At 44.0% G+C, this 24,831-nt stretch overlaps 1 protein-coding gene across 1 annotated transcript; it reads right to left on the bottom strand.

The window, feature by feature from the left end:
* Nucleotides 1–487: 487 nt before the first annotated feature.
* CD180 (CD180 molecule) lies at nt 488–24,076 on the bottom strand. Its single transcript, XM_025182648.2, has 3 exons — nt 23,802–24,076; nt 14,789–14,955; nt 488–14,003 (listed from the first exon to the last, which is right to left on the bottom strand). The coding sequence occupies exons 1-3, from the start codon at nt 23,889–23,891 to the stop codon at nt 12,275–12,277; spliced, it is 1,986 nt and encodes a 661-aa protein (XP_025038433.2). The 5' UTR covers nt 23,892–24,076; the 3' UTR covers nt 488–12,274.
* Between the last annotated feature and the right edge of the window lie 755 nt (nt 24,077–24,831).

The following is a 24,831-nucleotide window of genomic DNA, read 5'->3' as shown; positions in this document are numbered from 1 at the left end:
ATTTGTAAGGCACGTACTATGCAAATTTTCCCCCCACTGATTAGTTGGGTTTGGATTTATTCCAATGAATCTGTGATTAAAAGATAAAATTGCTAGCAAGTCTTCCAGTTTTTGACGTAGCGCTCTTACATTAATTTTTCCTTTTGTGCGCTCACACAATATGACAATTGGAGAAAATATTTTTGAAAAGCTTTGAAGAGAAAATTGTCTCAGCATTTACAGTATATCTGTGCTTTGGCAGTTGTTATAACCAAACACTAATGCACTTATGTATCATGACATTTCTGGTGGGAGGTATTTCCTAGTTTACAGTCTTTTACATTTTTAAACTGTCCTCTTGTTTCCTTTAAAACACATCTAACTATTTGTTTACAAATGTATCTTTTATGTATATTTTGTATAGTGCATTCTCACTTCTGCCAAATATGGGTTGTTGGGTTTTGTTTTGTTTTGTGTTTTTGTTTTTGTTGGGTTTTGTTTTGGTTTGTTTTTGTTTTTTGTTTGTTTTTTTGCATTTTGGAAGCGTAACAGTGCTTAAGCTCGTGTTCATGTAGTACCTGTTTGTTGGTGTTTGCCTTACCAATGAGCTGTTAGAGATCCTCTTACCTGTGTACTAGATGGTCTATCTTTGTGAGATTGTAGGTTTTGACGTGCTCCTTTGTAGACTTCCTGCTGTAGATTTATCTGCTTACAAAACCAGTTAGGGTCTGTGCAATACAGTGTTTGCAGACTTACTTTCTTTGAGAAACTCCCAATGGATGTCATAATTGTTGTATATTGAACAAAATATTTATACTTATGCAGTTGCATAAAACTGAAATAAAAATTGAGCATGAAAAGATAGTCATTAGGTTTCTCTTATCCTTTTTTCTCCTGTTACTAAATATCATTCTGTAATGCATTTGCATGTGGTTTGATGGATCATGCTCTAGTTTTTTAACCTCTGTTATGATCAAAATGTGTTTCTGTTGTTTGGTTTTTCTTATTGTCAAGTCAGTTGAGTAACATTTAGGACCAAACTAACCAAGTATTTTACGTGGGGGCAGCATGGTCTAGTGGTCAGAGAATGGGCTTAGGATTCCATTTCTCTGGGTGCTCTCCCTAACTGTGCCACTGATACGCTGTGTGACCCATGGTTCATTAGGTAACCACCTTGCCTCAGTGTGGATCTGATATCAGACATGCCAACTCTTGTGAATTAAACACAAGAGATTCGGTTTCTAGTAAAATTAAGTCTGACTCATGATCTCAAATGTCAGGATTTTTTTTCTCCTCTGGTTCTCAGCAGCCCCAGCCTGCTTGAGCTTCCGCTGTCAGTGCCCCTGGCAGCCAGACTTCCACTATTAGTCAGCACCAGAGCTGACAGTGGGAGCCACAGCCACCCAGAGGTGATAGCAGATGCCTCTCCTCACAGGACAGGCTGGCAGTAAGAGTCCCAGCCACTGCAAGGAGAGACTCCCATTGTTCAACAGCCTGGTTGGCAGGAGTTCCCGCTGTCAGCCAGCCTGCACTAGGCAAGGTGGAGGGGGGACTTCCAGCTGTACTAGAAAAGTAAGTTTCTAGCTGGCCTGCCTGGTTGTAGATGAAATGTTGAAAATTGTGACCTGAGAGCTCCTGAAAGGCTGAAAACCAGACGGGAAATAGCACACGTTTCATTAAAAAAACCTCATGATTTTTAAGCCAGTCTCATTATTTTTGGGAGCTGGACTGATGATTTTCCAATGACAAGGTTTGGCAACACTGATATTAACCCACCTTTTCAAAGTTCTTTGAGTTTCTCAGATGAAAGGTGCTATGTAAGTGCCAAGGGTGTTGGAAATACCTATAAGGACTCAGCTGAGGAAGGAGGAATAAGCTGTAAGCTCTCTGACGTACCTGCTCTAAGCTGAAGGGAAAGAGCTCTCCCATCGGCTTATCTGCTTCAGTCTCTGTGAGTGGTAGAAGCTGTATCATCTGGAGAGGCTCTCTCGCAACATAGCACTGTACTAACCAATACTTAGATCAGTGTAGCTTCTGTCACTTGGGGGTGATTTATTCACACCCATGAACGACACAAGTTATGCCAACATAAGCTGTTGTATGGACATAGGTGTTGAAAGGCAAGGTCAGGTTTGGGAGGATTCTCTACATAGGTGTCTCCCACCTGCCTCATTTTTCCCAACGTTTTGATATGACTAAGCTCTTGTTGCTACATGTTCCCAACCTCTTCCTTCCCCACAATTCATGAACCGGCAGGTAGGAGGCTGGTCAAATTGGAATAACCTTTTGGAACATAAAATTGAGTTACTGTACTGGAGCCAGACCCAATGAAAGCAGGTGAGGCTGCCCTTAGCCTGACTCCTTGAACTGGGAGGCTATGTCTACGCTCACGGCTTCTTGCATGAGTAATATGCAAATGAGGCTAATCGTGGAATATCGCCGAGCCTCATTTGCATGTAAGAGCGCTACGTCAAAAATCCTCTTGCGCAACACCATTACACCTGTTACTTTTCAGGAAGAACAGCCTTGTGCAAGAGCCTCTTCTGAAAAAAATGGTGGCTCATTAGGTATGCAAATGAGGCTCGGCGATATTCCACTCTTAGCCTCATTTGCATATTACTCGCGCAAGAAGCCACGAGTGTAGACATAGCCGGAGTGATCCAATCCTTTGTAGCCCCTCAGTAAAGGGCATTCCAGGCAGTGGCACACTTAAGTGATTCATTGGGACAATGATAATCTCCAGGTTTGGATACTAACTAGCTGTGGGATAGGTTGAACCCAGCGGATCATCCATTGTCAGGAAATGCCTGACCCTCATTATTGCCGCTGTTCACAAGTTAAAACTTCATTGATTCCACAGTTATTTCCCCCTATTAAACCAGCTACGGAGAAGTGTTGCCATTGTTTTTACAACAGCACTTTCTGGTTAAACCAGCACTGAACAAAATATCTAGGAAGACAGGTGCTGATCTACAGCTCTTTGACTAAATGACAGAATTGCCAAGTATCTAGCATCTTGGATGAAACACTTGTGCAGGCCACTCATAGAGTGATCAGATAGCAAGCATGAAAAAAGGGGAGTGGGGTGTTAGAGTCCTATATAAGACTCCGACCCTAATGTTGGGACATCTGGTCAGCCTAGTCACCCCTCCTGCTTTTCCTGGCCCACACTGAATGCCATGCCAGCTCTAGGCAAGCAGAAGGGTATAGGCTACCGTTCAAACCTGTTGCCACCTCAGGTCGTGGTTGCACCTTTCAAGCAGGCTGTTCTCTGCCTCCCCCTGTATTGTCTCCAGTGCTCCAAGCCAGTAGAGAGGAGGAGGTAACCATGCAATGTCAGGTGAGCAGCTGAAGGGAGGAGAATGGGAATCATAGGTTTCTGCTCACCAAAAAAAATAAAAAAATAAAAAAAAATGCAAGGATGGGGTAGGCTCATGGTCCAGTAGAGAGGAGCTAAGCTAAGGACTCTCCTTCTTCCCTACACCTCCAGTGCTCAGGGGAGCTCTGGAAAAGTGTGAAAGGGATATTAGCCTCTAGTCAACACTGTTCACCAGACTCAAATACACACAGTGTTTTCAAAACAGCAACTTAGCCCCATATGCAAATGGTGGGTAATAAGTTAGCAAATAAAATGATTTGTACAGGTGTGATAATTGGAGCTGCAGAGAATTTGGCAGTGAGTAAATGAGCAGATAACCTGCCCCTGATAACCAGGAGGAGGGCACATTTTAATGGGCGCGTAACGGCATTTCTTCCAGGCTGTGGACAGGTTTTCACTGATAAGCTCAGGTATTTGAATAAAAGGAAGTTTAGAGATGACACCAGAATGTAGAAGTCAAGTGAAAAAAGATGTGAAGGTGAAAAGCACAAGATGACTGGAGGCGTTTACAGGGACAAGATGGGAGGCTCCGGCAGGATTAGGGAGGAGTAGGAAGAAACAAGCAGAGATGCAGGTAGGAATGGTAATATGTGGGCTTGAAGTTTGTACTTGATACAAAAGAGTTGAGGAAACTAGTGGAAGGATTCAGACTGGGAAATACTGTGGTGTGAATGGCTGGCACAGAATCAGGAGCGTGACTGGTCAAGGTGGGTTTCAATCCCAGGCCTGGGCAGATTTTGGGATGGAAGAAAAGGGGTGAACACAAACATCAAGATCCTTTTGCAAAAGGAATTTAAGTTAACCAATTAGAAATTGGCCTGCATCTCGCCATGAAAGTCTGCAGTCTGGTTAGAGCATCAGTCTTTTCCTAGCCAAAGATGAGGAAGAAAGAACTGTGCTTTGAGCACTTCTGGTTTTCAGTGTGGAGTAAAGGTAAGTGCTACTTCAAATCTAACAATTTACTCCCTAATCTCCTCAAACATAATTTACAATCAGGTTGGGTTCCTTCTCTGCTTAAATACTGTGGAGGTTTTTAAACATCAGTGACATTTGTACTGTGTTGTAATTTTGTTTTACATGAGTGGGCTAGGAGCCAGGGTGATCCTTAGTTAAAATCCATCAGCCATCATTCACCTCAGGCAATTCAAAATAAGAGAGAAAAGCAAAACCTGACTATAAACCAAGTGGTGCATCAGATCAGTGCTCGACTGGATAAATAAATCGTATAAGGAAAAATAAATACAAAGTCACTTTCTGTTGGCTTATATCTTCACTAAGTACTCCCCAAAAAACTAAATCTTTAGACTTTGAATTTCGCAGGTATATAATCTGTGCACGGTGATGCCCTGCATTCATTTTTAAGTATTCCTTCAGAAGGGGGAGTCTAGGCTCTACATTCAGGATTTGTGTTATTATTTGTGTAACTTTTAGGTGTCAGTAGTTCTTGGCAGTCAAATAAAAAAAGGGCCTGCTCAGAAAGAGTTCACATTCTAAACTAAATAAAGGAGAAGACAATAATGACCACAGGCCAAGGTGGGATAAAAATAAAAACTGCGATGGTAAAATAGCGGAGAATTGTAGGAGACAGTGCAACCATTGTATTGTACTCGGAGAAGCACAGATCTGCCGGAGAGAGCAAATTTTATTTACTCGTGATAAAGTGGAGAAACTGCTTGACAGCTCAGAACAGGTTAATGAGAACAGGTTTGGGCCCAGTTAACTCCCATCTCATTATAGTTGCAGCCAGTGCCAGGCCTGGAGGGGAGAGAACAGGTGACAGCCTGGGCTAGTTTAGGGTTGACTAGGGAAGAGGCAGGAGCTAACTGTCTGAAAGGAAGAAGCACTAGTCTGCCTGTCAGTCAAAGCAGCCCCCGGGGAGCAAGGTCTGTCTCCCAGTCAAGGGAGACTATGAAGAACTAGCAGCCTCTGGCAACTTAGGTAACTATGTGACTGCAGCCCAGAGACGTGGGGTTTGGCTGTACCAAACTTATAGCTATCCTGCCTGAAGGAGCTTGGGAACAAACCAGGTTGCTACCCAGGATCCATGAGCCACTCCACTGAATTGAATTATAGGGGCCATACCCCAAACTGAAGATACGCGGGTCAGAAACAGCCCAGAGTACTGCATTGCCTCTTTGCTTGGAGTGCATCAGGTTCAGGCCCTCTTGTATCACACAAGGCCCTGGCCTGGGTAGAGTGAGAAATCCCAGGTCCTTCTACCCATATTGCCTGAAAGCGTGAGGCGCCTTGATCCACGAAAACAAGGGGCTGGAAGTCACGTGCACCATCCACTAGGCACCAGGCTCTCTAAGCACTTTGTATGCGCAATTCTTGTTACATTATTTTTGCTCATTTTCAGCTTATTACCTTCTTTGTTGACTTTTTTTAGTTGACTTGTAAAGGGTTGAAATTTACATCTGTACCTGGCCCTAGGGGACTAGGTCAGGTTTCTGTAGCTACAAATCAGTTCATGTTGGAGATTTTGTCTGAGTGCAAGGTTTGAGCCTCAAGTGCCTCTTCTGAGGTGTTGCAGAAGGCATGGTGAGACATGCTGGAATAAGAGTGCTGATGCTACAATTTTTGGGTCCCAGGAAAGTATGAGTAGTTAGTAGCTGCAGAAGACAACTGATGTATGTTGGCAGAGATGTTTAGAGAAGTTTGGCACAGTGCTTTCACATGCTATAATAGTGCTCTGACTTTTGACTCCACTAGCTGTCTATCACTTTCCTAGCATACGGTTGTAGAGAACATGTCAAGCCCGGATGGAAACACTGGAGACAAATCCATGCTACACAAATAGAAACTTAAGACACTAGAAAAGAAAGCCATACAAGATTTTGGGTGTTTTACAGTGTTACACCACTGGACAGATTCTTTTAGGTACAATTTTCCTTTTTCTCCAATGTTAAGTTGTATCTTCAGATGGTGCATTTATTAGAACATCAAACATAAGCTATTTATCTTCAATTTCAAGGCCTTCATAGTCTATATAGCCACCCTATCTTATCTCTCATTCACTATTATAATATTGATTTTTGTCTCCAATTGACTTGTGAGTCAAATTGTTTGTGAAATGCAAACATTTTAAAGCTTTACAAGAGCCTCCATTTTGTAGACTGACACTAGCCAAACTTGGCATCTGCTACAAAGGAGAAAAATAAGAGAAAATATTGATAAATATTTCTCTCAAGTCTTACAAAGTGAAAACTTAACTCAGTGGTGATCTTATATAAATTAACTAGCTTAGATTTTATAGGGGGAACTTTCAAGGAAAAGCCTGTGGTATGATAGCTGAAGTAGAATGGAAAGAGAACTTGCATCCTTATGTAAATGCAACATTCCATTCATCAAAGTTGACAGCTTTTACTCCGTACAGTGTATATACAGTTCTGTGGGAAGATAATGATGTGCAGCCTTAGAGGGAATTAGCTCCTTACCTCAGTGTTGAATTGTTATGGAAACACTGGTGCAAAAACTTGCGTTCTGTCCAGAAAAGACAGGCTAATAGACACACCAAATACTTGTCAGGTTTGGGCTGAGTATAACTATTAACTCTAGATTATTACTGTTTGGATTTAGTAGCCTGATTAAAGTAAAGCAGAAACTCTCTAGGTCAACACAAGTAATGCTATGTCTTTTCTGAACATTGCAGAGCTTGCTAGACAAGGGCATCTACCAAAAACTTTGGTCCAGAAGCAGACCCTAGCCCCACTATGAAATAGCTATCAGCTCCATGGGCATTCAGGGTATTTGAATGCACATGAACCTACCAGGCATCTCAGTTTGCTTGCAACCTTTTCTTTCTTTCTCTGCAGTTCCACAAAGGGATATTGACATTTACCAGCACAGCTAGCACACAGACTGCCAACCATCTGGCCAAAGATGTGAAACATTCAAAGCTGAAGGTGGGAAAATCAGGCCCACCAACGGAGCTGGCTATTCCCCTCAAAAGGCTCCCAGCCCTCACCATGAATTCCATGGGAGAGGCAGCGGCCAGAGCCCCAGGCCCTTGAAATCACCACTGCAGTGCACGTTCCGATGGTGCCCCGAGGGCAATTCTGGTCTGGAGCCCAAGTACTTGAGCAATCAGTCATCCCACTGCCCATGCTGCTGCAGCTGCAGAGCATTGAACCAAAACTGAGAATAATGATATCTGGGTGCTTTCCCTACCGCCACCACTGACGTGTGATATGACCCGAGGCCAGTTGTTTAATCTCTATCTCTGTTCCTGCTTCTGCCAACGGGTGGTGATTCTAACCCACCTTTGCAAAGAGCTCCAAGTTCCTGTGCTGTGCAAGTGCAACCTCAAACTGTGATATCCATGACCATTCAGCTGAAGGGTTGTTCTGGGAAATAGGAAGAATTTCTGGCAGCTTGACTGGCACGGTGAAGTTTGGGTGGAGAGGGTCGGCACACAGCAATCTCCCTCCCTCTTCACTAGTCCTGACCTCTTGATCTGGCCCTCCCTTTGCTGCATATTCCTGACTCCTCCATCAGTCTATGAGCCATCAGACAGGAGGCATGTTGAATTAGGATAACCTGCAACCTGCCAGCAGCAGGGAAATTTAGGGAAGGTTTGAGCCCCAGGTGAACGTGCTTAGCTCTCCCTACTCCCCATAAAAGGGAGGGTTGCCACTTGCCTGGGGAGAAGAAACAGGAGCCAGGAAGGGGGATGGGTCTCCTGCTGGGCTAGTAATTAACATGTGAGAGACTGAGTCCTCCCTACCCCTCAATACAGGGCATTATAGACAAGGATCCACAGGACTTCTCTGCTCTCAGGAGAGTGTCTTCTTTGAAAGGTGATAACCTCGAGCACTTCCTGGGCACTTCTTGAAAGTTGGAGGAATTGAAAACAGCTGGCTGTAAATATCAGGAAATGCCTGGCCTGGGCTGCCATCGTTACTACATTTCACAAGTGACAGCTGCATTGTTCACTCAGCTATTTCCCCCCAAACAAAACCAGCCGTAAAGAGGAGTTGTCATTGTCACATCCGCTGTTACAAACACTCCACATGAAAGAAAATCAACCATATTTACTCCTTAAATCATCACAGCATATTCAACACTACAAAATGCATACAGCTCCTGGGAGACACACCCACACATGCTGGCACGTACATGTTCCTGCAGCCTCTCTGCCTGCTCTCTATTCCTCCTGCTTCTCCAGGCCCAGCAGAAAGGAGGAGCTGGCTGGAGCATGGTCAGTGCCCCAGCAGCAGGCTTGAGGCACCAATGTGGATACCAGGAACTATAGGCGGGGAGAGGGAGGAGGAAATGGTAGGGTGAAGAGAAGATAACAGGAGCTATTGAGGAAAAAGGTGAAGAGCTACTTGTAGGAAAGAAAGTAAACAGGAGTTCAGGGGAAAGAAGGGTTGATATGGAACAGACTGGGATGATAGGCCAGCAGAGAAGATTACTACTACTTGATCTGGATACTCCCTGATAAGATATTCCTTTCTGATCCTGACTGCAAAGTTCCTCAGACTGCCCTAGTTCCCTTAATTCCCTCACAAGCTTCCCCTGATTCCCCACAAACCCTTGCAACCCTACTCTGAGGGCAAGAAATAAGGCCTTGCATCCAATGTTCCCTCTGTTTTTTCCCCCTCCATGTGCAAAATAAATGTTGTGTGCGCACCAGTAGAAACCCCTGCTGTGTATAGCTGTGGGCACTGTGTTAATCAGCTGGGCAGCATTTGAATTTCTCATGAGTGGCTGCCCAAGCGCACACCTTACAAGGAACACTGCCTGCATCTCCCCACCTATGCCCAGTGGTTCAATAAAGAATGATTGAGTAAGAGGCCAATCTAATTTTCTTTTAGAGCACCCATGTTTGAAGGATGTGAGCATCATCTATTCAGATAGCACCATTTCATAAATTCTGATCTCAGAACAGTGCATACATTTCAGGCAACCCATATTTCCACTTCACTTTTCACCCCTTTCCTCCTAGGTGACATTCCTCACCCCACTCCATTTCCTGAGGCCCCAGTGCTAGTTTGTTGAAGATGATTGGCAGACTTCAGGGGGATGAATTATTATCTGTATTACCATTTTGCTGAGGAGGCCTTGTCATAGATCAGGACCTCACTGTATTATTTGCATGGCTAAAATATTCATAGAGTCTGGTCTCTTTTTTTCATAGTAATTGTTCTTAAATGAATTGCTAAAATTAGAATGAGAATGGAACATGTAATAGTAATGGTGACACTACACCCCATATTTTTCATAGGAGTCTTGCTATATGAATATGGCACAACTAAGAATTTTTATGCAAGATGGATCATGTGAGATATCATTGGAAATATTATGATTTATGAATATGATCAACATTCCCTCTAACCTTTCCATCCATGTGCATGCACTGAGGCATGTGCAAACGCCACAAAACCTAGCTATGGGTGCTTTGCAAATTAGTCAAGTAGCATTTGAATTTCTCCTGAATGGTTGTGCACACACACAGCTTACTGGGATCACTGAATAGAATTACCCTTTTTATATGCGTGTATCATTTATGTGTCTGAAGTTAGAAATATTGACACTGCAACAATCACAACTGTGGTTTACACTTGGAGAATGCCCACCAGACAGCATGCACTCATCCTGGATGGATCATTAGGAAGGCGTGATGCATGGGCTAAGCATCTTGCAGAAATAAATTACCCAAATTCAATCTTTAGGGACATACTGGTAGATAATGTTTGTAGTTTTGTGTTTGTGTCAACCTCTAACAATGTATGATCAATGTAATCAGATGGTTCCTGTCTATACTATATTTATTTCTCTTTGAAGTGTATAGCATCTGTGAATGGCAGAAACGATTTCCTTATGTTAATCCATATAACTAATTACAGGCAATGCTGGGGAGGTAGGTCAGTTTGGAAGTCTCAGTGACTGTCTATTGTTTGCCTAAAGACTCTGAACTGTGAAGACTCTTTTGTAATCTCAGATCTTCTTAAGCTCCATCAAAGGAAGTTTAAGTTGCAAGACCTGAGATCTGCAAGCCTGTTTGGATTCTCCCTGAATATGGACATTGGACTATAACCTGCAGACTAATTCTGTAAGAGCTCTCTGCAGCTACAAATCTTAACATCTCTACCATGAATGTGATCTCAGAACTTCACTCATGTCTATGTGTGCTGATCTCTTTTAAACAATATGGTCTCCTTAATTTTAGTTTAATTAATAAGCGTTGGCTGTAGTGTCTCTTTGGGGTAAGATCTGAAATATTCATTAACCTGGGAGGTAAAATGACCAGTCCTTAGAGATTGGTAGAACTGTTTTTATATGACGAATAAGATCTTCAGTGATCGTGGAGGCCTCAGGCTGCATAACTTTAAGAGAACTGTGGTGTTGGTTTCTGGGAAACCAGTAAGGTATTATAGAACTGTTTTCTCATGTCTTGGTAAATCTAAGAATTGGAATAGCCACCAGCTTTGGGAAGTGGCTTCCCCATTCTTTGCAGTTCACCCTGTGTGACTTCAAGGACAATAGGACTTTGAAAATGCTAATCTCCCTTCTTCTAGTGAAGCATCCTCGGTTTCTGCTTTGACACCGCAAAGTCAGGCGGATCCTGTTACCTGGTACTGAATACCATCTTGTTCTGCTGGTATTTTTCCATTGAAAAGGGTTGGGGTCAGACTAGGAAACACAGGATTCCCATTATATACAAATCTTATTTATGGCTGCAGGGAGGGTGTGGATTAATCTTGGCTCTTCTCCACTGCCTTCCTGCCCAAGAAGGAACACTGTTGAGAGAACCTGAAGAAAGGAAGGAACTAAGATAGGTTGGAGAGGAGCAGGGGCTGAGCCCAGTGGGAAAAGATCAGCCTCTGAAGGATATTCTTGGAGACTTAATCTTCGAGCTGTGCAATTTACTTTCAAGAAACTCTGCAACCTGCATAAAGTAACATTTAAGGTGAGAAAATACTATTTGTAGATAATTTCTTTAACATGTTAAGCCTAGTTTGTGTGTGTTATTTGCTCAGTGATCTTTCATCTGTATGATATTTATAATTACTCAGTTACTCTTTTGTACAGATTGGACCTTCCTGGTCCAGCATTCTCAGGACTGGATGAACGATTTTGCCAGACCAAAGGAGGTCATTTCTGGTCCCCCTGCTGCTGGCTCCACTCCCTCCCTATCCCCCAACCAGGTTTCCTGGCCTCCCCCCAACTCCCAGCATCCCAGCTAAGTTTCCACTGCCCTGAGCTCTGTGCTGGCCTTCCCGGCTCCCAGACCCCCACAGCCCAGCTGAGCCACACCCTCCCCTCACATTGCGCCAGGCTCCTGGCCTCCCCACCTCTCTCAGCACGCCAAGACACTCTGATCCTGGAATATTTGTGGTCCTGCCAGACCATGGATATTGCCAGATCAGAGAGTTCCGGTTTGTAAAAGTACAACCTTTAGTTAATAAAATATTTTATTTTGTAAGCACTTTGTGCAATTCATAACTGAGGGTGGGGGAGTGAAAGCTGTGCATAGTTTTCTCCTCAGGAGGGAAGGGGGAAAATTCCATGAGTTTATGCTGTATAGATCTTTAGATAGTGCAAGACAATATAATTTTGGGCATACATTCCAGAGGATGTGTGCACCCGAGTGCTGGACTCCAAGCAGAGGCTTCCCACATGCAGCCGATGGCAGAATTGGTGTGATTTTTATAGCTGGGTGCATTCCTACATTTGTGTCTGTGTGCACCCGTGTGCAGCAGGAAACAGTGAAGAAAGTCACCCAGGTGGATGGAACAGGTGGTCTCAGAGGGACCCCAGCACATTAGGTGACAACCCTAGAAGGGGGGGGGTCCAGTCCATCAGGGTAATGTTAAAAGGAATACTGCCCAGGAGCAAAACAACAAGTAGGAATACTTACCTTCAGAATCTGTCTAGAAACTGATTTCTTCCTTTAGGGCCCTCATTCATTTAGATTTGTTGGTAATTTCTCTTCAAAAAGCGTGTCATATAAACCAAGATAATAACAAGCAATATCAAAGCCAGCATAATGCAAACAATTTCAGCAACACTGATCTGACAGGATAGTGTTACAGTGGACAGCTTAGCACCTGCTAGAGACTTGGGCTCAGAACACAGTGTCTCTTTAGGGTCTTCAATTTTATCCAGATTCTGCTTGTACCAGGTTAATAAACCAATATTAGAGCAGGTGCATTCCAGTGGATTGTAACTTAAATTGATTACACTCTGGCCAGATAAGTTAGTTAACATGTCACGTGATATAATATGGATCCTGTTATTGGCAAAATTGAGATAGATGCCTTTGAGATTGGAAAATGCACTTGTGCTGAATGCAATAAGCTTGTTGTGGCTCAAATCAACACGCTTTAGCTTCTTGAGGGTGTGAAATGCCTGGTTTTGGATAGCAGTCAGATCACAGAATGATAAAATTAACTCCTCTAAACTTGGTACCTGGTGAAAGAGATTGTCATTCTGAATGATCCCTGCCTGGAAGATATTCCCCCTCAGGTTCAACAGGAAAAGGCTTTGCAGCCCCTGTAAGAGGTTCTGGCTGCTGGTATTGACACTGGAGTAAGACATATTCAGGACATGCAAACGGTGCAGATTGCAGAAAGGACCCTGGGAAGTATTAAGGTAAAGACTCGTAAAAGCTAAATCAAGGAGCTCCAGGTTAGCACATTCCTTAAAGGCCACATCTTGGAGCTGAAGCTTCATGTTGTGGCTCAGATTCAGGTGCTGTAATCCGCTCAGGCCTTTCAGCTGCTTGCTGCAGCAGTCTACATTTTCTATGAGACTCTGGCTTAAGTCCAGGTGTTGAAGCTTTGACAGCGTTTCTAAACAGCCATTGCCTAAGTCCAGTTTCTCACCATTTTCTCTGATATGGAGATGGGTGAGGGAGGGGAAAGCAGCAGAGCTAATGTTACAAATGTGCTTGAAGGCATTCCTGTTGAGAATTAATTCTTCCAGTGTGTTCATTCCGCTGATGTCAGGAGGTAACATGCTGATGTGGGTGTGAGTCAGATCCAGCCTTTGGAGTTTGCTCAAACACTGAAACGTGGCAGCAGTCAGGAGAAGGAAATGCCGCAGTTGCAAACTGAGCTCCACCACAGAAATATTGCACAGATTCTGTAGCATAGTAGAGTTTATAGGAAGCCCATCTGCTGCATCCTCAAATGTCTCCAGCCAAAGAGAATAGGTTTTGGTACCCTGGATCCCAGCTAAGACTACAGAAATATCAATGCAACCTCCAAAGTCCAAGCTGTAAAAGAAGTTGGACTGGAATGCCCCAGCTTCAATGTGTGTAATATCATTACCCTTCAAGATCAGCGTTAAATTCTTTTTCTGCTGAAGAATATCGATGTCTTTTGCTGCTATTCTTTGTATGTTGTTCATTTGCAAATTAAGATATTTGAGGTTTCTGGTTGGGAAGTTGGGAGGGAGCTGCAGTGAAGAGATGTGATTGCTGCCCAAGTCAAAAGTCTCTAAATTATCCAGGTTCTGCATTGGAATAAATGTCAAGCTGGTTATACCTGTCTGAGTTAAGACAAGATGCTTCAGAGACTGCGGACCAAGAAATGCCGTGTCAGCCAAAAACATGAACAGATTTCCAGTCAAAATGATCGTGTTCAGATGAATATTGCTTTGAAAGGCACCCTCATACACCCAATTGATTTGACATCTTGAAAAAAACAAAATAACCTGACATTAGTAATAAATCAACGGGATAAAAATTTCCTGTGATTACATGATCATTTAAAAACAATATTCTAAATGCAATCTCAAGTACAAATAAAAACCTGATAAACTATGTTCTTTGAGTTACAAGCTATTATTTTCTTTGCTGGAAGTACATAGCTGATATTCAGAAGCCCCTGTTTTTCAAACTCAGGTAAGAAGAGGACATAATGGGAAGCAAAAACTATCTAGAGATGATTGGATGCGGAGGTCCCAACTGTGACGTTGTTCATGAAAGTCCCACAGAGGCATGCTAAATAAGGGGGTTTTCCCGTTGCCTTCCCTGATGAACACAAATATCTTGTCCCTATAATAAAAATACTACTTACAAACCTAGAATTGCCTCCTCCCCACGTCACAAATGACATTAATAGAAAAAGCAGGTGAGATGTTTCCTACAGCAAAGTGCTAGTGTAGGGTTTCAGTGACTCTAGGCTTCAAAAGGAGAGAGCCCAGAAACAAGCTATTTCCAAACAGCTCGGCTTTCTTGATTGGCAAGACAATGCATCCATCAGTTGTCTGCAAGGGCCTCTGAAGGTTCTGCTATGAGGATGGTTGCCATGGTTTTATTTTGTAACCACTTTGTGCAATTCATAACTGTGGGGGGGGTGGGACTTTTAGTTTATTAGAATTGCAAAAGGTTGAAACAAGGGCATCTAAGTAATGGCAGATTCAAAATATGTTCTGACTTGTTGTGTGACCAGTGGAAGTGACAAAGATTTCCAGTACCTTGTTAAGTCTAAATAGACCAGATTCTTTAGCTTGCTGAAGGTTGAATTGTGAAGAGAAGAAAGCAAGTTAAATCCAAAGTCAAGGATTTCTGTTGTGTCTGGAAGGCTCTCAGGAATCTCTCTCAGTCCTAAATTTTCACATCTGTAGTTTTTGTTGGCTGTAACCTGTGAAATTATATATGTTAATGATGACACAGATACAGGCATACTGTGTATGTAAACATGGAGATCTGAGATGCACATTCTACAGAACAACTGCCTTAAAAATCAATTCAGAACATAACCATAGAGCACTTGCAATACCTGACACATCTCACTGTATTCCTAAACCTTAAACAGGAACAATGCAAAAACCTAAGGTAATACTGTATTTAAAAGCAAACAGTCTCCCGGCACTCCAAAATTAAATGCCTGCATTGCAATGAAGTGAGTGGGGAAGAGCCATTAATCAATAGAGATGCAGATGCCTAATGGTGAGGAAATTGAGTTTAAATTTTTTTTAAAATGCTGAATTTTGTAAAAATGGAGGGTGGGGGCAGGACAGCAGGAAAGCAGATTGGGAGCCTATTGGCAGCATCCGAAAGTATTTTTTGAAATCTTAATACAGACTTGAAATATGCAATCATGGGATTTCGTGGAATGCAGTCTTTAAACCATAGGCTTGGATCTTTTGTGCTAATATTAAGCGCACCTCATTCTGTATTTCATAAATTAGTTAAAATAAGTAGGGCAGCATGAATAATTCATCCCCAATAAATAATTTGTGGGTCTTGTAACAATGCTCACCCTAAAATAAATCTTAGGGAGTTACAAAGTTCTTACAAAAAGAGCTTGGCTCAGAGTGCTAAAATGTATTTTTAGAACTGAAAATGTCTGCTCAAATAAAAAGGAGTGGAGTTGAGTTTGTGAGAGTCACAGCAAGGGACTGCTCAGCACATTTAGCTGAAACAGAACAAAAATTATCTGAGAAACTTGAGATTTTTAAATTTTTTTAAAGCCTTTTTAATCTTAGTGGAAGTAGAATCTGTGTCTTATGCAAATATAGTCACCTCTCTGATGTTAAAACTGGGGTTTATTAGCTTACCAGACCTGCCTCTGAGTCTATGGGAAACTATGTTGTCAATCTAAACACAAGAATGTTATGCACTCTATAGCACAGCCCTGAGTAAGCTGATCTGTGTGACTGTGAAAAAGAGATGTATGAAAAGTCCAACTTCAGTTCAGGCTTCAAACCCAAGATTGCTACCAAAGCAAACAGGCTGACGTTCACAAGTTCAGTGGAATCAATGCCCAAGGAATGGCTGCCAATCAGAAACAATGGAATTAGAGCGCCCACAGAGAAGGGGCAGCCATGCACTAGAGGAGTTCAAGCCTTCTTTTAAGAAAGACTAGGCCTTGTTTCTTAAAGGATACTTCAGAAAAGCACTACGTTGTAACCTCAAAGACTCTTACTTATTGTTGAAATGAGCTCCAAGGAGAGAAGAAATCCTTCGAAGATTCTCCTATTGTACAGATTCTCAAATAACTGGCATTGTCTAAAGGCTTAAATAACTTGCAACTTGCTATCTAAAACACAGCTAAGCTTTGAAGGAATTTTTTCACAGTTTTTTGTTGAAATTTTGGATATAAAAATATTTGGACCAACCCTGTTCTCTTCAATAGAGTAAGTGACATGTCTTTATTGGACAGTAATAAGTTAATTGGAAACTGTCATTAATGTAACAACCAGACTTCAAAAGAAGGCAACTAGACTTAAGAGCAGATATCAGTCTATTAGTAGTTCCATCTACACGATTCCATTTATAAACCATTACTGTTTTTCAGGCATACCAAGGATGGGTGATGCTAGCAGTATTTGGGTTTCACCTAACATTTGCTATCGGGATGTGAATAATTGTTACGGTATCCTCTAGTAAACCAGAGACTGTTGTGTTGCTAGGCATGGTAGCTGAGAATTTCACAACTTTGCCAAATGGAGAACTAAACTAACACTTTTTTTATTAAATTTGATTACAAAACTAGGTGGAGCAGGGTGAATGGGTGCTCAGGGTGCCAACATTGTGTGCCAAATCCCCACTTTCTGGTGGTTGAGGGTTTTTTAGAGGGGAATGTGTGTGTTTTGCTTCAATATTTTATGTAGCTGCATGGGATATGCCAAAAATATTTTCTGCGATGGGTGACAAAACATTTACGGCCAGTCCAAGTGAGCAGGTCTCTGAGAGGTGTAGCACAGAATGCACAAATGAGGGGGAACTAAGGTGCTCCCTTGGTCCTGGCTGTTCTGGGAGCCTAGCCTAATTTATATAGTCCCGAGTAGGGATATTAAGTACTGTAGTGGTTAATTGGCTAATTGAGAAGTCGGTGAAATTTCCATCAACTACTCGATTAGTGGATAAGGAAGAGAAGCATCAGTGCTCATTCAGCACAACCTCCTGCTGCCTCTCTGCATTTTTAAATGAACGCCAGCAGGAGAGGATGCTGGCTGAATTCCTGTTTCAGGGTCTCAGCATAACACCTCACCGCTCCTCCTGCCGCTGCATTTTTAAAAGGAAGCCGGCAGGAGAGGACACTGTCTGAGTCCCTCGTCCTGAGTTTCAGCACTTGTGCCAGCTTCCGTTTAAAAATGCAGAGCGGCAGTGAGTGGGAGTATGTGTTTGTGATGAGACCCGGGACCAGGGATTCAACCAGAGTCCTCTCTTGCCGGCTTCCCTTTAAAAATGTGAGGGGGGGGGGGCAATGAGTGAGTAGTTGATAGTGCTCCCAGATAAGCTCCTGCTTATCGGGTAGTTGACTAGTCGACTACTCCTCTACACTCAAGGGCCTTCCTTGCTGCAGCCCTGACTTTCACCTACTGCAGCTATGCTCCTTTCTGCCCTCAAAACCGGAGTTTGTGAAAGCCTCTCTTTCACAGTTCCTGAAATGGGAGAATGGTGCCCCAGCCAGATCCTGGAATTTGAGAGCCCCTTTATGCCACTTTGCCTCTTTTTGAAGGAAGCGGAGCAGGGGTGAAAAGTTTGTCCTGTGTTTTGACTAGCTAGCAGCCCCTGGGAGGTCCTGGCAGGAGGCTCTGAGATGGAATTATATTTATTTACTTAACCTACTAGCAGTGGTTCCAAAATGTGCCAGACTGGCCACAGAATTTCCTAATGTTACTGGCTTACTAACTAGGAGGAACATTACTTCAGTCCTTTGTGTCGAAAAGAGCAGAGCCTCAATGTACAACCAAAATGATGACTTGATTACCTCAGGGCACATCTACATTTAAAATGCTACAGTGGCACAGCTGTGTCACTGCACTTCAGTGTAGGGGCATGGGGTGGGCAATAATTTTTGATGGGTGGGGCTACTCCAAGATTTTGGAAAGTGGTCGAGGGCTACATTCTTCCATGATATTAATGCAGGAGGTGCGGGGTCTGGGATGGAATTTAGGGTAAGGGGTTGGGATGCAGAAGGGAGAGTGGGATCTAGGAGGGAGTTTGGGTGAAGGAAGCAGTTGTTACCTAGGGCAGGAGACAGGGGTGCAAGGTTTTGGAATGTGACCTAGGGGAGGAGACTGTGGTGTAAGAGTTTGGGTTGTAACCTAGGGTAGGAGAGGATTGTGATCTGGGGCAGGGGTATGGGTGCCAGCTCTGGGAAGGTATGGGTATTTTGGGGGGTGGGGGGCAGAGGGTTGAGGAAGAGAAGGGCTGGGGTGCCAGATGCAGGCTCTGGCCAGGAGACTTACCAGCCAGCAGCCCAACCAGCCTGCATGCCTGCAGAGCTTAAAACATTTCTCAGCCAGCCTGCCTGCCCTGCACCTGCACAGGCTGCACAGTCTTGTACTTGTGGGAATAACTGAGCCGGGGGGGGGGGGGCGGGGGGTTACTTTGTGTGCTGTCTGTTAATCAAGAAGGCAGCTCCCATTGGCCAGTTTCTGGACAGAACCCAGCCAATGGAATTGTGCTGGGGGTGGGAGTTATGCCTGAAGCCTTCCTCCCTCCCCTCTGGGCTTGCAGTTTCTAAAGAGAAACGACCCCACAGCCGCTTTACTGAGCAGAGCGTGGGACTGTGGGGCAAGCAGGGGAGCCTGCCTGGGGCTCCCCACGGCATCCACAGACTTGATCCAGTGGCATTGCAGACTTGATCTGGTCCGTGAGCCGTATTTTGCCCAGGACTGGTGTAGGCACTGTCTACACCAACAGGAAGTCTTCTCCTATTGGTAAGGCCCTACCTTGAGCAGTTGTTGAAGGCAGGGCTGGGGGAGGCAAACCCTCAGCCCCACCTCCAGCCTTGCCCCTTCTGCTGAGGCCCCCACCCCTTCCCTGCACCCCACAAGGAGGTGGGGCAGTGTGCGTTGCACATGCTTCCTCTCCCAACCATGGAGAGGGGAGCAAGCAGGCAGGCGCACATTCATCTCAGCCTCCCCAGCTCCAGGGAGGAAGGAGGGTGGAGGGCGCATGGCATGGCCCCAGCCTTCCCAGCTCCAGAGGAGGGCGTATGATGTGGCCTGGTCCAGTACAGCCCAACCTATCCAGCGCCGGAGTACTGGGGAAGGCACGGTACGCCATGTGGCCCGGCCCAGACTCTCTAGCTCCAGAGCACCAGGGAATGAGGTGGGCATGCTGCACGTCATGGCCCAGCCCCAGAGTAGCATGAGGGCAGGTGCTGGGGACAGCAACATGCTGCCTCCAGAGTGCCTATAGCAGGCATTCTGGGAGCATAGTGTGGGTGGGGCTACACCTTGGCAGTTTGGGAAGGCAAAGCCTTCCCCTGCCTGGCATACCGGATGCTCATGGGCCCTACCACATTTACAGTCCATTTTGGTCAGTTTCACAGTCACACAATTTTAAAAATGGTTAATTTCATTATTTCAGCTATTTGAATCTGAAATATCGCAGTGTTGCAATAGTAAGGGCACCAATCCAAAAATGAGCTTTTTGTGTGGGTGTGGAGGGGGAAATTGCAAGTTATTTTAGAAGGGTTGCAATATTGCTACCCATACTTCTGTGCTGCTGCTGGTGGCAGCCCTACCTTCAGAGCTGGGCAGCTGGAGAGTAGCAGCTGCTGGCCAGGAGTCCCGCTCCGAAGGCAAAGCTGCCCAAAGTAAGGATGGCATTGTATGGTATCTCTAGCCCTTACTTCTATGCTTCTGCCCAAGAGTTGGGTCTTCAGTCAGCAGCTGCCACTGTCCAGCTGCCCAGCTCTGCAGGCAGCAGCGCAGAAGTAAGTGTGGAAATACCACAGGATGCCATCCACACTTCTTCACCGCTGCTGGTGACGACTTTGCCTTCAGAGCTGGGCTCCTGGCCTGCAGCAGCCACTCTCCAGATGACCAGCACAACTCCTCGAAAATATCCTTTTGACCCACTAGTGACTCCTGTTTGGGTCAGACCCTCCAATTTGAGAAATACTGATTTCCCCCTCTTCTCCCCCCCTAAAATCTGGATAGTAAACACCAGATATTATGGGGGGGGAGAGAGGACAAACATCATAAGGAAAGACCAGATTTCACAGTCTCATATGCATTTTTTAGTAAGGTCCTTCCCATCGGTGCAGGTAAGCCACCTCCCCAAGAAACAGTAGCTAGGCTGATGGAAAAATTCCACTATCATCCTAGTTTTGTCTACATCACGAGTTAGGCAGGCATAGGCGCTGGCTTTGTCTGGGCCAGGGATGTTCAGCCCCTTGCCCTGTCCCAACCTGATTCCTCCCTGAAGCCCACATCTCATTCTGTCTCTGCTCTGCCCTAGCCCTGCCCCCATTTCACTACTTCTCTCAAGTCTCCATCCCATCTCTTTCTACACCCTGTCCTGCCTCTTCCTCCCTTTTCCGCCTCCTGCCCTAAGCTTGCCCCATTTCCACTGCTTCCCCTCCCTCACAGAACTGCCTGTGCACTGTGAAATGGCTCTTTGTGGCAGGTGGAGGCACTGGGAGGGAGAGGGAGGGGGAAGAGTTGATCAGTGGTGGGAGCTGCTTGGAAGAGATGGGAGCTGGCTGCCTGCGGGTGCTAAACCCCTGCTAATTTTTTTCTGTGGGTGCTCCAGCCTTGGAACACCCACGGAATTGGTGCCTATAGCTATGTCTGTCAGGGCTGTGGATTTTTCACACCCCTGAGAGATGTAGCTATACAAATGTAAGTCCCTAGTGGAGACCAGCTCTTATCTCAAACAGAGGCTTACAGCAGAAATTGGGAAGGCGTGATGAATGTAGCTTGTCTGTTCCATGTATAAATTCTGATTGATATGAAGTTATACTAAGAAAAACTGCTGTATCCAATGTGTCTGTCTGACCATCCGGTAGTACTGACTGGCCCACAGCAGATACATCCTCGGCAGAGACAATGGGAAAAACTTGTGGATATCAATGAGACTTAGACCTCACCAAGCTTATGCTAATAAAGCAGCTGACTCCTTAACTGTTTAGCTGTTTCCTCTGAAGGCACGGGAGATGGTAGGTGTAGTAGAGTCCAGATGACCCGCAGCAGTTTAGATGAAGAATCTCAGGGTATGTCTGCTTTGCATTCCTCTTTCGAGAGAGGACTGTAAATGCAGATTAACAAAATTGAAAATGAAGCATGGATTTGAATTTCTCGTCCTTCATTTGCATAATCACGTCTGGGTGCTATTTTGAAATACCCTATTTCAAAAAAAGAAACACTGTCTAGACGTGGTTATTTCGAAAGAAAACTCTTCTTTTGAAATAACCTTTAAACTTCATTTTATAAGGAGTAAGGGTTATTTTGAAAGAAGAGTTTTCTTTCGAAATAACCACGTCTAGACAGCGTTTCTTTTTTTCAAAATAGGGTATTTCGAAATAGTGCCTGGATGCGATTATGCAAATGAAGCATGGGAAATTCAAATCCACACTTCATTTGCAATTTCATTCGTCTGCATTTGCATTCCTCTCTCGAAAGAGGAATGCAGTGTAGACATACCCTCACAGAGAAGGAGAGCAGACAGGAAAAGGAAACGTGAGGCAGGAAAGAGCCTGGTTACAGAAACAGGGTGAGTGATTTAGGAAGAAGAGGTCAGCCAGCAATATAGCAGTCTTATGGGACTGGGAGATTCTGCCTGCTTTTCTGAGCCCATATGGGTCAAGGGACTCGGGACAACTGAAGGGATTTGGACCTGACATAAAGAATGTTCTGGCATGATGAGGAAATGGAAGTAGCCAGGACTGGGATGCTGAAACAATTTTTATATAGTGGGGGTCCTGGGGATGGAAGTGTATATTACTACTTCAAGCTGGGGGGGTTGCTGCACCCCTAGAACTGCCAGTTCTGACACCACTGGGCAGGGACACTTATTCAGTGCTTGTTTTGATATTATCTGTTTTCTCTTGTGCTTTACCTGATTGTAACAGGGAATAGAGGTGACAGATTCTGAGCAAAGTGTGTCTACTACGTGCCCCTGGGAGTGGTAAGCAGTAGAATAGAAGAGTTGCACCTTTGGGGTAGAGTTCTGGGAGAGGAGTGTGATTGAGTAATAGGGCTATCTAGGGGGTCAATGCTGGTCATGGGGGCCTCTAGACTAGGTGGGATGAGGAGACCCAATTCTGAGAAGCCTTGGTAGGCTATTGCACTGGTTCCTCCGTTGGCCTCTACCACATTTCCTGGGCACTAAAAGCTTAACAAAGACTTATACTCCTCTCTCAGTAGTCCCAGTGAGTCGCCGACAGGGTGTACTCCCTGGGATGTGTGACCAAAAGCTATTGGATGCAAACTGGCTTGTAACAAGTTTCTTTACAAGTAGAGGGTTCCATGTTCATTACTGAGTTTAAATGTTTATTACTGAGTAGGTATTTTGCAAGTAATGTAAATACAGACGCTAGAACCACAAACAGGGGCTATGAAAAATAGGAGATAGAAAAAATATATACAAAATAACTGCAGAGTGCCAGCAAATCAGTAGCTCCCATGTATTCTATCCCCAACTTAAATAACAAAGATGACAGTTCTAATTTAGAAGCTTGTAGATACTACAGTGAAGATCACTTAAATGAAATGTCAAATATTGACCTAAGAAAAACCATCCCATACCAGACTGGTGAGTGAAAAACACTGCTTTTGTACAATTTATAATGAACTTGTGGCACTTGCTGTCATTGATTGTTATTGAAGCAAATAGCTTAGGAAGATGAAGACAAGAGAGGTTTGGCTGCTGATGTGAGTGAGAAGAGTACCTGCATTATGCCATCTCAAATAAAATTACCAGAGCGATCAACCCTTATGCTTTAGGGCCAAAACCAGTCTCCAGATATAGCAGAGGAAGAAATTCCCTGTATATTACAGTTTTGCACAATTAGGAGGATTATGGGAGTTGTACTTCAGTAAAGCAAAGGATCTATGATAGGGCTCTGTGGCACATACAATATGAGGGTAATTCCTGAGTCTCCCCTCAAAACTCTCTGAAACAAAAAAAAATCAAAACAGAGAAGCATCTTGCCATAAATCTTCCTCTCCACCCGCTTTCCCTGCCCTTTTAATTAAAAAGGAACCAGTACAGACCAGACAAAAAGAGCTAAGGAGGGCCTGGTATTTCTTTTTTTTATTGCTCTGGTGAGGAATTGTATATCTGCTAAACTACACATGCACACTACATGTGGAGAATCTCATCCCGCCCATTGGTACTGAAGTGTGCATATTCTTAGACCCAAATAGTAGGAAACAAACCCTGTATAAACCTGTTCTCTTTTCAGCTCCGATGTCTTGTTGTAGACATGCATATGAGATTTCATTGTCCTCAAAACAATATGAAATCTCAGATTTATATTCTCACTTCAGAAGACTCCCATATTGAAGGGTCCTATATATTTGTGCCTGAGCGGTGTCATCGAGAGTGTTTTGAAAGACCTGCCTTACGTTCCTAGTTAAAGGCTTATGGACACCCCCGAGCAAAAACAAACAAAAAAACCCCATCTCTGCACTTCAAAGCACTCAGATGTTAACATGCAAATAATCACCTAAGATTCATTATTGATTTTCTACTTATACAACCCGCTTGCCTCAAGAGAAAGAAATAACTATCACTCACCTCAGTGCACCTCGTAGCTACGGGCTCAGACACTTCACAGCTAACACAGAAAAGCCCCATCAAAATCAACCAATATCTATGGTAAGCCATTAAGGCTCCTCAACTCAGACGATCTTGTGGTATCTACTCTTCATGAAAGCAAAACAGAACAGCAAAACCAAGATAAGCTGAAACAGTCTGCTAGAAATGAATTAAACGGTGAAGGCAGAAAAAGAAAGTGCGATAAACCTCTCAGGCTTAGTGTAGTGAAATCCTAGTCACAGTTCAAAAGGGGAAGTTCCCACTTTTAAATACAGTCCTTCAAATGGCTAGTATAGAAGTGATGTCTAGTGGACTCAGAGCTGATCTAGAAAATGAAAATGGAGGGATCTATTCAGGGCATGCCAATGACTGATACTGATCTTGTTTATATTGGTGTAAATCAGGGCTACTCACCATGCGGCCCGTGGGCCACATGCGGCCCACAGCACGTTTGTTTGTGGCCCACGGTGTAGTTTGGGTTTACATGGGGCTCAACACGCTGCTCATGAATGAGAGCCAAAACAAAACAGTAGTCAATATAATGGGCTTCTGTTGATATGCATTTTAGTAGTTAAATTCCTGGACTGTCATTGCTCATTAAAAGTGCTCTCATGGGTAGAAATCAGGTAAATATTGCATTTTATTGATATCAGCAGAACTGACTTAAATGGGGCCTGCGTGTTGTGTAGTCTTGCCTTAATCTTTGTATTCATGCCCGTCAGTGTAAAGGAAGCTATTTGCACATATATATTTGCATGTATATGCAACCACACTTAAGTTGTTGCCCTTAGCATGTGCTATGAGTATCATTGTGGTCCCCAAGGCTTCCAAAGTTGAGTAGCCCTGGTATAAATAATAACTAGCTTTTATAGAGTACTTTGCATCAGCAGAGCATGGAACACTTTACAGATATTGCTTTTATAGAGGAGGAAACTGAGGCACAGGGGAGTGACTGCCCATGGTTGCACACCAGGCCAGTGGCAGTTAGAACCCAGATGTTCCAATTCCC

This window comes from Pelodiscus sinensis, chromosome 6 (genome assembly GCF_049634645.1).
Source record: "Pelodiscus sinensis isolate JC-2024 chromosome 6, ASM4963464v1, whole genome shotgun sequence".
Lineage (NCBI taxonomy): Eukaryota > Metazoa > Chordata > Testudines > Trionychidae > Pelodiscus > Pelodiscus sinensis.
This window is presented reverse-complemented; position numbering and strand designations above follow the sequence as displayed.